The 12,226-nt window shown below is 29.2% G+C and overlaps 1 protein-coding gene and 1 long non-coding RNA gene across 2 annotated transcripts; both read left to right on the top strand.

Moving 5' to 3' along the window:
* Positions 1-4,831: 4,831 nt before the first annotated feature.
* On the top strand, positions 4,832-5,683 carry LOC111040116. The gene is made up of 2 exons (XM_022323875.1): positions 4,832-5,128; positions 5,267-5,683. The coding sequence occupies exon 2, from the start codon at positions 5,306-5,308 to the stop codon at positions 5,648-5,650; it is 345 nt and encodes a 114-aa protein (XP_022179567.1). The 5' UTR covers positions 4,832-5,128; positions 5,267-5,305; the 3' UTR covers positions 5,651-5,683.
* Positions 5,684-9,302: 3,619 nt separating this feature from the next.
* On the top strand, positions 9,303-10,266 carry LOC111040109. The gene is made up of 2 exons (XR_002605173.1): positions 9,303-9,738; positions 9,998-10,266. It is a non-coding gene; the product is annotated as an uncharacterized LOC111040109 (long non-coding RNA).
* Positions 10,267-12,226: the final 1,960 nt, after the last annotated feature.

Genomic DNA, 12,226 nt, shown 5'->3' with positions numbered 1-12,226 from the left:
GGTAGAACCCTAGTAATGTTGCGGATGTTCCAAATAAAAGAATAAAACGTGTTATGACTCCCAGTGTAAAACTTCAGAGGAAGCGCTTGAGAAATGTTGCTAACTGGAAGGATGTTAAATCAAAAAATGAACTAAATTTAGGGTTGGAGCATAATAATAGATCAGGCAAAAATAAAAATGCAAAAATCATGGGTCTACCTTGTAAGTGCAAGATGAAATGCTTTGATAAAATTAGTGACAATATGAGAAAAACTGTATTTGATGAATACTGGGGTTTAGGAGATCATATCCGTCAATGGGATTTTATAGCCAGGTGTGTAAGGATAAAAGAAAAAAAAGTAGCAACCACATCATCAAATTCACGGAGAGCATTATCCAGAGAATATTATATACCCATTAACTTTGTTGAAATAAAAGTGTGTAAAGTGATGTTCTTAAACACTATTTCAGTGTCTGAAAAAATCATTAGTACTGTTTCTAAAAAACTGAATAGGTCTCCTGTAATAGAACATGACATGAGAGGTAAGCATACAAATCGACCACATGTGATTAGTGCAACAGTAATTGATTGCATTAAGGAACATATTGCAATGTTCCCAACAGTTGAATCACATTATAGAAGAGCAACATCTCAAAAGAATTATTTTGAAGCAGACTTAAGTATTGCAAAAATGCATCGACTTTATTTAGATTGGGTTAAAGACAAAACTCTTTGTGTCAAGGCTCAAAATGCTACAGTCAGGCAATATACAGACATATTTAATACTTTTAACTTAAGTTTTTTTAGACCAAAAAAAGACTTATGTGACAAATGTGAAGAATTTAAACTTGCAAGTGAGGAAGAAAAATTGAAACTTCAACCAAGCCACAATGAACATTTGACAAACAAAAATGTAGCCAGAGATAATAAAACTATAGATAAAAAGCGAGCAGCTAATGATCCAGAATTGTGTGTTGCGGTATTTGACTTAGAAAAAGTATTGACCACACCACAAGGTGAGGCCAGTAATTTTTATTACAAAAGAAAGTTTGCCGTTTACAATTTTACGGTGTATGATATTGTTAACAAAGTTGGTTACTGTTATATGTGGGACGAATCAGATGCAAAAAGAGGTTCCAACGAAATTGGAACTTGCTTATTAAAATTTTTAAAAATGATGAAGGAGAAGGGTTTCAAAGAGTTTTGTTTTTACTCAGACAACTGTGGTGGCCAGAATCGCAATCGTTTTATTTATGCAATGTGGGAGTATGCGGCCTTTACACTTAAAATAAAAATTAGTCATAAATTTTTAGAAAGAGGCCATACTCAAAATGAAGGTGACAGTATGCACTCATGTATTGAACGTTCAAAAAAAGGGAAATCGATTTATGTTCCTGCCCAATGGATTACTCTAGTAAGGTGTGCTAAAGTTACAGGCAATCCTTATATAGTATTTGAGATGGACAATACTGAGTTCTTGGATTTTAAGCCTCTTGTCGAAGAAAATAGATTTAATTTTAAAACAACCTGCGATGGTGACCTAATAAGGTGGAATAACATAAAAGAGATCAAAGTGTCATTTGAAACTCCATTTGAACTAAACATTAAATATGATTTCAATTCTCCAGACTTTATAAAGATAAATTTCTTAAAACAAAAACAAAGGGGAAGATTTCAAAATCATAGTATACCTGAAAAAGTGTATGCTGGCAAATTGCCAATTGAAAAAGCCAAACACAAAGATTTACTATCACTATGTTCTATGGGGCTTATCCCATCCACATACCATGATTTTTATAAGTCTCTTCCATCAAAATAAAGATAATATTCTGTATACAAAAATGACTAATTAATATTAAACGATTAATAATATTTTATACTTTTGTTTATATTAGGTATATTTTGAAAAAAATGTTTTTTAAGTTTTTTTGTTTTAATTTTATTATAACTTTGTATTGTTATGATGTTTGTTGTTATTATAAATATTATAATGCTGCTATTACTTTTATTTTATTTTTATAAACAATTAAGACTACCTACTACTAGTCTTAACTGTTTAATAATATTTAATATTTATACTTTAGTTTATAGTAAAATATTTAAAAAAAGGTTTTTTTAAGTTTTTCTGATTATATTTATTATAACTTTTTATTGTTATATATTGACATATTGTTTTGTTTTTTCTAAATTGTTTGATATTATTTTGTATAAAACAATATTGTCAATACCCCGGTCAACACTAATACAATAAAAAATGATATTATTGTATATTGATTATAAAATAGGTACAGTTTTAATACAATATTTATAGTCAATGGTAGTATACAGTCCTATGACAGGTCATAAGTCTTTGGGGGGGGGGGGCGATATAGTCCCCCTGAATTCAATTTTAAAATAATGTAGGAAATAGTAAAAGTTATGACTTAATATAAAATAATTATATAAAAAATTATAATATTATTACTATCATAAATTATTCATATAAATTTCCAACGAAAAAAGTCGTAAGTATAGATACAATTATAAAGTCATATTAAGTTCCAAAGAAAAAAGTCGTAAGTATAGATACGACCATAAAGTCTTATAAATTTCCAACTAAAAAAGTCGTAAGTATAGATACGACTAGGTACAACTTCGTTCTAAAGGTCGTATCTAGTTAAAAAACACGATCATGTGATATTTTAAAAAAAACAATAACATAATATTTAGAGTCAGCTAATTGGTGATATAAAATTATGCATACTAAAATTTTAGAAATTAAAACAGAATTATAATTTATATAACCATTATAGTTTTGCTCCTCCTGAAAACTTGAGAAAATAGAGTTACGACCTTTTTCGCTGCGGCAGGCGATATAATCAGTTTGAGTGGCTTGAATATAGCATTCTAAAAGACAGTATATTTTGCTTTGTATGCCGTAATTTTGGTACTGTTACATCAGAAGTTATATTTATAACCAAAGGATTTAATAATTGGAAAAAAGTGAGTGCTTAATGCTTATATTTATAAAATGTATTTATTTAGTCCATTATTACTTAAAATTTGTTTAATAACTATACATAAATACATATTTTACCTTTATTTTGTAAATGTTAAAATATAAACTAGTATTATTAACAAAATTATCTTACGATCATAGGTAAGTGGTTCAAAGGGAAAAGGAAAAAATTGTAAATCAAAATTGGAAGTTCATAGTAGTTCTCCTTATCATTTGACTTGTATGGCCAAGTGGTCGGCCCATAAAAAGTCTAAAATTACAGGTTCTGTTCACACTTTATTGACAATTGCTAATCGTGAAGATATAGTTAAGAACCGGAATTATATTAAGTGCATAATAGATATAATTTTGTATTTGAGTCGCCAAGGTATAGCATTTAGGGGTCACCTAGAAGACAAAAACTCACTAAACCAAGGTATAATTAAATGTTATATATTATAGGACTAGATTGGATTTATTTTTAAATAATATGAATACTCTGTCCCATATTAACGTTCAATCATTGTTATTTATTTATATTTTTTTATTAGGTAATTTTAAAGAAGCTTGTAAATTATATTTTAAACATAACTCTGATTTCCAAAACCAATATGAGAAATTTATAAACTATACAAGTGCTACAACTCAAAACACTATTATTGAAATTTGTTCAAATTATGTTCTTGACTACATCATCAACGAAGTTAAAAGTGCAGATTTTTACTCTATTATGTGTGATGAAGCAAGGTATATTTTCTGAAGTTTTATCTTTTCAAATTAATGTAATTCAATTTGAATTATTCAAATAACTTAATATAATATTTTAGATGCCACAAACAAGAACAAATGTCAGTGTGTATTCGATATACCAAACATTTTGAAGTATATGAACGGTTTATTGGCTTCTTAAATGTATCTGAAAAACAAGATGCCGAGACCCTAGTAAATGCAATTCTCAATTTTTTTAAATTATGTAAGTTAGACCAAGTTCCTATTGTCGGGCAGTCCTATGATGGAGCCAATGTTATGTCAGGCAGACAAGGTGGCGTTCAAACTAAAATGAAAATACACTATCCATATGCAACTTACATTCATTGTATGGCTCATAAACTAAATTTGATTGTAGTTGATATGTGTAAGAATGTTAAAGTAAGTTCCAACTTTGAACTTAGTGACTTACCTATTATCTTTATAATAAATCAACAGTTAATTTATAAAAATATGTGTATTTTTTAAAGTATTCAAAGCAGGTTTTTAATATGTTGGAGGCCATATAATAGTGCATTTCTCAATGCCATCTAAGAACAAAAAGTTGCATGATATGCAAAAACTTCTAAATATAAAAATATGTACTTTTTCACAAATCAGTGATACTAGGTGGGTTTGTCGCCATAAAAACTGCAAGGCAGTTATAGACAACTTTGAATCAATTATAAATATTTTAAATAAAGAAGTTGAAGATAATAACGACAGAGATGTCTCAAGAGCGATTGGTTTGTAAAAAGTTATTTAAGATATAGCAATATAATATGAAAAACTAGTTAAAAATAAAACAACAATTATTTATTATTTTTTTTAGGTATTCTTTCATGTGTGCAAAAAGGATCATTTATTATACACCTTCATTTTATTAGCTATGTTTTAAATATTATCAATATTCTTAGCAAACAATTACAAAACGACAGTGGGACCCTTGGTCAAGCAGCCAGTTTAATAAATGCAGTCATAAAAACTTTTGAAGATAGTCGAAATCAGAGTAAAATATATATGACAATTTGGGAAACTATAGTAACATTTGCTCAACAACATAATATAGAATTAGAAGTCCCCAATAAAAGTAATAAATAGTTTAATTTTAGTAAGGTTATTAATTGATTATAACATATATCATATTTTCATTATTAATAGTATCTAAACGGAAAAGAACAGAGCCTGAATTTCTGAAAAATTTTGTTGTAACTACAAAAACTGCAGCTGAACACGAGGACTCTAATAATGAAACTAATTTAATTGATTACTGGAAAGTACATGCTTACTATCCAATAATAGACGAGGTTGTAAATAATCTGAAGACAAGATTTTCTGCGGAGAGTTTGAATTTGGCAATTTCTATTGATCACTTTTTCAATCTGGACTATGAAAAAAGTTCATTTTTTATTCAACAATATAAGGTATGTTAAATTTAAATAAATAAATCAACTTAAGTGAAAACTTAAAAAACTAATGTAACCCATAACTGAAGCATGAAAGTACTAACTAACTGTCTTATTACTTAAAGTTGTATTAATAATGTGTTCTAATTAATATAGGATTTACTGAAAGTTGATTTGAATTCACTTCAAGCTGAAATGATGGTTGCCAAAAACTGTATTCAAAACTATAATAATAAACCTGAACTGGGACCTGAACAAAATAATCAAATAAACTTATTCAAAAAAAATATAACTATTTCAACTTTTCCTAATGTATATAAACTTTTAAATTTAGCTCTGACCTTACCAATTTCTTCAGCATCATGTGAGAGGTCATTTTCGACAATGAGACGTATCAATACATATATACGGTCAACTATGACTCAAGACCGTTTTTCCTCACTGGCAATACTAAATATTGAAAGAGATATTTCAAATAATATTGATTCTAATGATATATTAAATATCTATTCAAAAACTAATAGACGCTTGGAATTATAGTTGAAAACAAATAAATGTCTTATTTTCATTTAGTTTAGTGTTTTTTTTTTTCTTATTAAGTATTATTATTTTTGCAGCCCCCCCGATATATTTGATCACCCTACGCCTATGAGGTTACCTAAGTCCTGACCCGAGCAACATTTTGTTGTTGCTAACAATGTTGAGGAATTGCATTTGTTTTGTGACAATTGTGCTGGGCAAAACAAAAACCACGCATTACTCAGAATGATTATGGCTCTAGTTGAAATTAAAAAATTCAAAAAAGTTCAGGTTTTTTTTCCACAAAGAGGACACTCGTTTTTGCCGTGTGATCGTGACTTTGCATTGATAAAAAAACAACTGAACAGAGTGAATCGTCTATACACCTTAGAAGACTATATAGAACTTATTTTAAAATCATCAAGAAATCCAGAAAAATTTTCAGTGTTTCTAGTTGATAAAAGTATGATTTATGACTATCAAATGTGGTTTCCACAATTTTATTTTAAAAATACTAACGCATTAGAATGTTTAAGCCGTAATAAAACATTGAAACAACGTCGTACAATAGAAAAATTTTTAATTTCTAAGTACCATTATTTTGAATGTGTATCGGAAAAATGTGGAATAATTAAGGAAAGTGAATTTATTGACGGAATAATATCAAACCATTTCAAATTGAGAAAAAACAATGCAATGCCCATACAACTCCCAAAAACACTAGTTTATACTTCAAGCTTACCAATTCTTGAAAGAAAAACGAAAGATTTGAAGCAACTAGAGAAATATATTCCAGAGGCAGCATTGCAATCATTTTGGAATTATATTTTTTCGTTACAAACTGAGACACCTCAAGGAAGGCAAAATAGAACATAAGATATTTATATAATTTCATTTCTAATTATCAAAAAAAAATCAAATATTTGTGACTCATTATTAGTATATAATCTACTGCATATTATTTAATCATGTCATTTTAATATTTATGCATATTAAAGCTACTTATTTATACGAAAACGGTTGTTTTCGAAATATAAATGGTACCTAATTTGAAGCATAAACGGCACATGTCCACAACCTTAAAGTCCTTCAGATACCTACAGTTTAATTATATTTCTTTAAGTGATTGTAGAAACATGTATACCATGTCTTAAACTATATTATTCTATAACATACAATTTGTAATTCAGTTTTTTTCAAAAATATTAAGTTTTTTGTTTCCTGAAAAATTTTAAAACTTGGACATGTGTCCTTTCTGCATTTAGCGATTCATATTGTATATATACATGATTCTTATGTATTACTATATAATTTGATACTTTAGTTGTTGTAAAAGCAAACTAAAACTGTTATGTATTTACTTGTATTTTATTTTGAACTATGTATTTATATATCAAAAATGTGTAACAGATATTGAGGTGACTGAGCTGGTAGTTACAGACCCGCCGTATCCTGATCATTTTCCAATAGTCCAACATACAATAGCACTAGTTAAGCGAGTAAAAAAAATACCATTACAGACACCAAATTTTAAATGGAACTTTAGGTCAAAAGAATTATTTTGACTCATCCAAGGTAAATACTGGTAGCCTGTTGGCATTATGTATGATAATGAACTAATCTATTATAAATGGATCACATTACTTACAATTGTTATAATGCTTTTTTTTTTTTAGTGTGGAGTTCAAAAACATGAATTTGGTTTGCATAGCGACTCAAGTAAACTAGAGTTTTTTGAAGCATTTGTTTTTGAATTTTTACTTGGCAAAGTAGTATTTGAGACAAATAGGTATGCTGAACAATATAAACAATTCAATAAAATCTCACATCAATCTAGAGTAAATGCTTAGAAGGATACAAATATTGGTGAGATATATACATTTTTAGCAACTACTATATTGATGTCAAGAAATAAAAAACTTGATATGAAAGACTACTGGTCTACTGACCCATTACTTAGCCCACCAATTTTCAGACAAATAATTTCTAGAAACAGATACTTTCACAGTGGTTATGTAAGGTTTTATATGAAAATCTAAGATTATAATAAAAAAATCATGTTAAATATAATTTAAGAATTCATTTGATACATAAACTACCTGATACTAATTGGACGATTATATCCATTTTAACTATATTTGCATACTAATTATTTATAACATTCAAGACATTTGTAATATATTAGATCATTACTGCTATGTTAATAAAGTGTATGTAATTTGTAATGATTAAAATATAATTTTTCTTTCCTTGTGTGCAATATCACTTCAATTCCTGAGTAGTCGCCCATGCAAGAACAAGTAACGGAGGAGCAGTTTAACAGCAACGCCAGATGGCCTTTGAAGTATTTAACCTGCCATGCTATCCAAAATTAACACCGGAGCTTTGAGTTAACAATTGTAACGTCAGTACTCACAACAGTGATTCAATAACAGAGTATACAATTTTTAAATGTATGAACTTACAGAACGCTATGCCATGCCAGAGGTTCAAATTATTTTATTCATTCATCACAATTATAACTAATCACAATACTGCATTTATCAAATTGAAAACATACTTGTTTTTATTTTTTACTTTGTCTAAATACATTACAATTTGTTTAAGTGTTACAACAAATAATTAACAATACAGTTAAAATCAGGACATATTAGCATATTATTAAGTATATTATTAAGTTTATATTAATCATTATAACCTAACATAACCAACTTTTTGTTAATATATTTTGAATGTTATTGCATGTACTTTTTTATTTGTATTTATATTATATGTCTATCTACATTAGAATGTTGTCAAAAAAAAATTAACCGCTATATATCAGAAGACTTTAATAGCGAAAAGGAAAGCAAAATCTCAATTACTAAAGCTACAAAAGTTACAAAGAATTATGACTTAATTAATTACTGAAATGTACAAGTTTTATTTATGAATTATATATTATATTATATTATAATATTTGTATTCATATGAAAGAATATTAAAAATGTAAGTACACAACTTGCAGATTGGTTTCTTAGTTGTAGTCTTTATTTATTTATTGATAGTTTTCTTATTGTACCTGCACAACATTTTAATTTATTGGTCAATTACAATTGGTATAATGTATTATTATTATGCAAGATAAGTGTAAAATATTTTTTAGAAAGTTGATTTTTCTATCTTCAAATTAATATTTGTTGAAAGAAAAAATAGATCAATCGTTTTTATCAAATTTTAGTTTTGTTAAATTTTATTTTATTTTTTAGATACCTACGACATATGTTTGAACTTTTTGTAGTTTTACTAACTTCTGTAAGTATTTTTACCATATTATTTTACTACCAAATGATATACCTATTGCATGCTGAACATAGCTGATAGTTAAATAGTAGGAGCTATTTGTGATATATACAGTGTACTCTCAATAGGTAACTTGAACCTTGATAACTAGAAATTCTCGACATCTCGAACAAATAAAATTACCAAATTAAGATTTTGATAACTCAACGTTTTTAATAAGTCGAATATTTTTCGCCCAGCGGGCCGGTTACTGAGAGTACACTGTATTAAAAATAATTGTATTATATTTGATAATTATTATTTATTATATAATTAAATAGCTGGTAAATCCAATGAATAATTCATTAATAATTAAGTTATCAAAAACAAAAGAAAGTATGTAAAAAATGATTTTATTAATTATTATTATTATACTGTTGAAAATAAGTAAATGACACATTGTACAGCACTATGGCAGTCGATTGTTCCGGCAATGATGTCAGTAGACGAGGAACGGTACGGGGGGGAAACGTTTTGTTTACATGACTTTGAGGCAACCTGTATATTCTATTAACCTTGGATTTGACGTACTTACTCGTTTACTTATCAGTTATCACTTATAACCATGATTTAAGATAATACTGGTTAACAAAATGTGATGACCTAACCATCAAACAGAATCTCTAATCTGAATTATGTGTTAGAACTGAATATTGGTGGTTAACCAACCAATTTAGATTTATGGTGTCAAGCTTGGGAAAACTGGTTGGTAACCATAAAGTATACAGAGAATTGGGGCAAGTTGGAAGAATATACCTAGACGATCAATATTACTACCAACAGAGATTGTAAGTAGAAAACTGTTCCAAATCCTTTTCAACCAAACCACTATCTCAACCACTATACTCTGTCCCACGAGAGAATGGACTATTTGGACCATATACCATATGGTTTTCACCTTCCACAAAGTTTGAAGTTAGATGGTGCACAACGATAGGTTTTGGTCAGCGCACAGCCTATTCTCTAGTGGGATAGAGTATAGTAGGTTCACAATACACATACTTGCAATTGTTTATAATTGAAACAATACATTTACTCAATTTCTAGGTACCTACCATTACGGTCTACGATATATTTGCAGTTGACCAGTACGTTAATCACTTAATAACATAAAATTGATGAATTACATTAAAATTGTGACTGAGACACAAATATTTTCACTCATGTGTCCGTCACTGACGAGGAGTGTTGCCAGTGAGCGGCTTCTCCACCATATCTTCTGGCTCAATCATCATGGTTAACACTTATAGATTATTAAACATAACTTGTATAGATTGTTTAATTCAAATAAAGTACAAAAAAAACTCACGTGGACATGACGAGGTCCAAAAAATTACAAAATAAATTTGACAATTAATCCTGGATGAACCCGGCACAGGCGAATGTGGATAGCACCATTCACGAGCTAACACTTCATTTGATACTAATGAACGATGAACCACTTGGACTTGGACACGGTTCAACTGACCACCCTAAACTAGGAGAGTAAAATATATTAAAGGGCAATAATCAAATATTTATTATAGGTAATTCATATTTACACCAGGGTGCTACCGTTAGGGCGTTGATTCGCTAAGGGAAAACTAATGGGAACAAAAGCTTGATAATATTATGATAACTAGATTCGCTTCATCGTCGTCAAAGCTGAACGACAAAAGAAGCGACACAATTCGACGTGTTCTGTGTTGTCATACGGAAACGATAGTTACACTGGTTAGACGGACGTGAATGCAGAATCACCAGAAACCATGACTTAAATTGAAGAGCGAGTCGCATTCGCGTATGTCGTATTATTGTAACTAAAAACATAACACTTATGTGAAGTTAATATTATTGTCCGTATGGTTAAGTCGCTAGGGAAACGCGAATAACCGAATATAACGGTCGTGGTGATTCGACGATGCATGTTGACTTGGATGTAAATGGCGGTTGGTGGATTTTGGATACCATGACAAAATAAAATATTATGTTTAATATTATGTATATTACCCTACAAAAACACACGAGGGATACAATGACAGAAATAATTATTTGTAATAGGGATTACGGGCAATACTTTACCAGAACTACACCAATAATGAGTGTAAAAAAAAAAAACAGAATGAATAAAACACGAACACTCAACGAGAGGCAATAGCCAAAAATTGAGAAGCAATCTCGCCTTGATTTAAACGATTGAAGATGAATGTAAACTGAAAACAGTGAAGACATCCTCTCACTAGTTGTACTATTTTTAATATATGATGTTTGTGCTGCAGACTTTAAGGTTAGCCGACCGGTACTATTGTCTATTCCGCAGAATATATATAAGCATACTGTATGTTTATTGTTTATATATCTGTGGACTATTCATAATATATTAATATGTACGTTAGGTCCATACAGTAATATTACTCTATAGCCGTGGTCACTGGTCACGGTCAATAAACGATAAAGATAAACACTGTGCGGTAAAAAGGCGGTAAATACTCATAGATAATATATATTATATGTATTTATTATCTATGATTACGGCTGATATATGTTTTTGTTTGTGGGGGAGACGACGCTTTCTGTAACGCAACTACGACCGTAGTAATGGTTACTCATACGCTCGTAGGGGGCGGCAATACGAATTTGAAATGATTTCGTTTTTTTTTCTCTTCATAACTTTACTGTACTGCAGCTGCTGCTGTGACGCTGTGTATTAATATTTACTATTTTATTATGATTAAGTATTGACTGAATACAAAACTGCAAATATAAGTCGTTCGAATTGTTTGCCTCAGTCTAAACTATTGCCTGAATATTGTTAAAATATTGAAAATAGCCCGTAGGTAGGTTTTAATATAAAAATATGTTATTGTTATACTGCTATATAACTGGTGGTTAGGTACTTGAATTAAGTTAAACAATTTCACACCGTATTTAATAGCGTTTGGAAAATGTCGTTTTCGATTGCCTATTTATTAGGGTTAACACACATAAAATCAAAAACCCTATTAGAGAATTATAATAATATGATTTATATTGGACAAAGTTTATTTTTGGTATAAGAAAAAAAGCACGAATGTACCTATGCATTTTAAGATGACTAAAGGGACTTGCCAATTTTCATTAAGTATTTTTGAATTTTGTATAAATTTAAATTCTTAATTCTCCCTGGATATTTCCAATGTTAAAATAAAAAGGTGCTATATTTTCAGGATCTTATGCAGAGCATATTTTTTGTTTTATTCAGTGGCAGATCCGGGGGGGTTATATACCCCCTCCCCTCCTTGAGGCTTATTATATTCA

This window comes from Myzus persicae, unplaced genomic scaffold (assembly GCF_001856785.1).
Source record: "Myzus persicae strain clone G006 unplaced genomic scaffold, MPER_G0061.0, whole genome shotgun sequence".
NCBI classification, from domain to species: Eukaryota; Metazoa; Arthropoda; class Insecta; order Hemiptera; family Aphididae; genus Myzus; species Myzus persicae.
The sequence above is the reverse complement of the archived record's forward strand: the minus strand, read 5'-3'. Positions and strand labels throughout refer to the sequence as shown.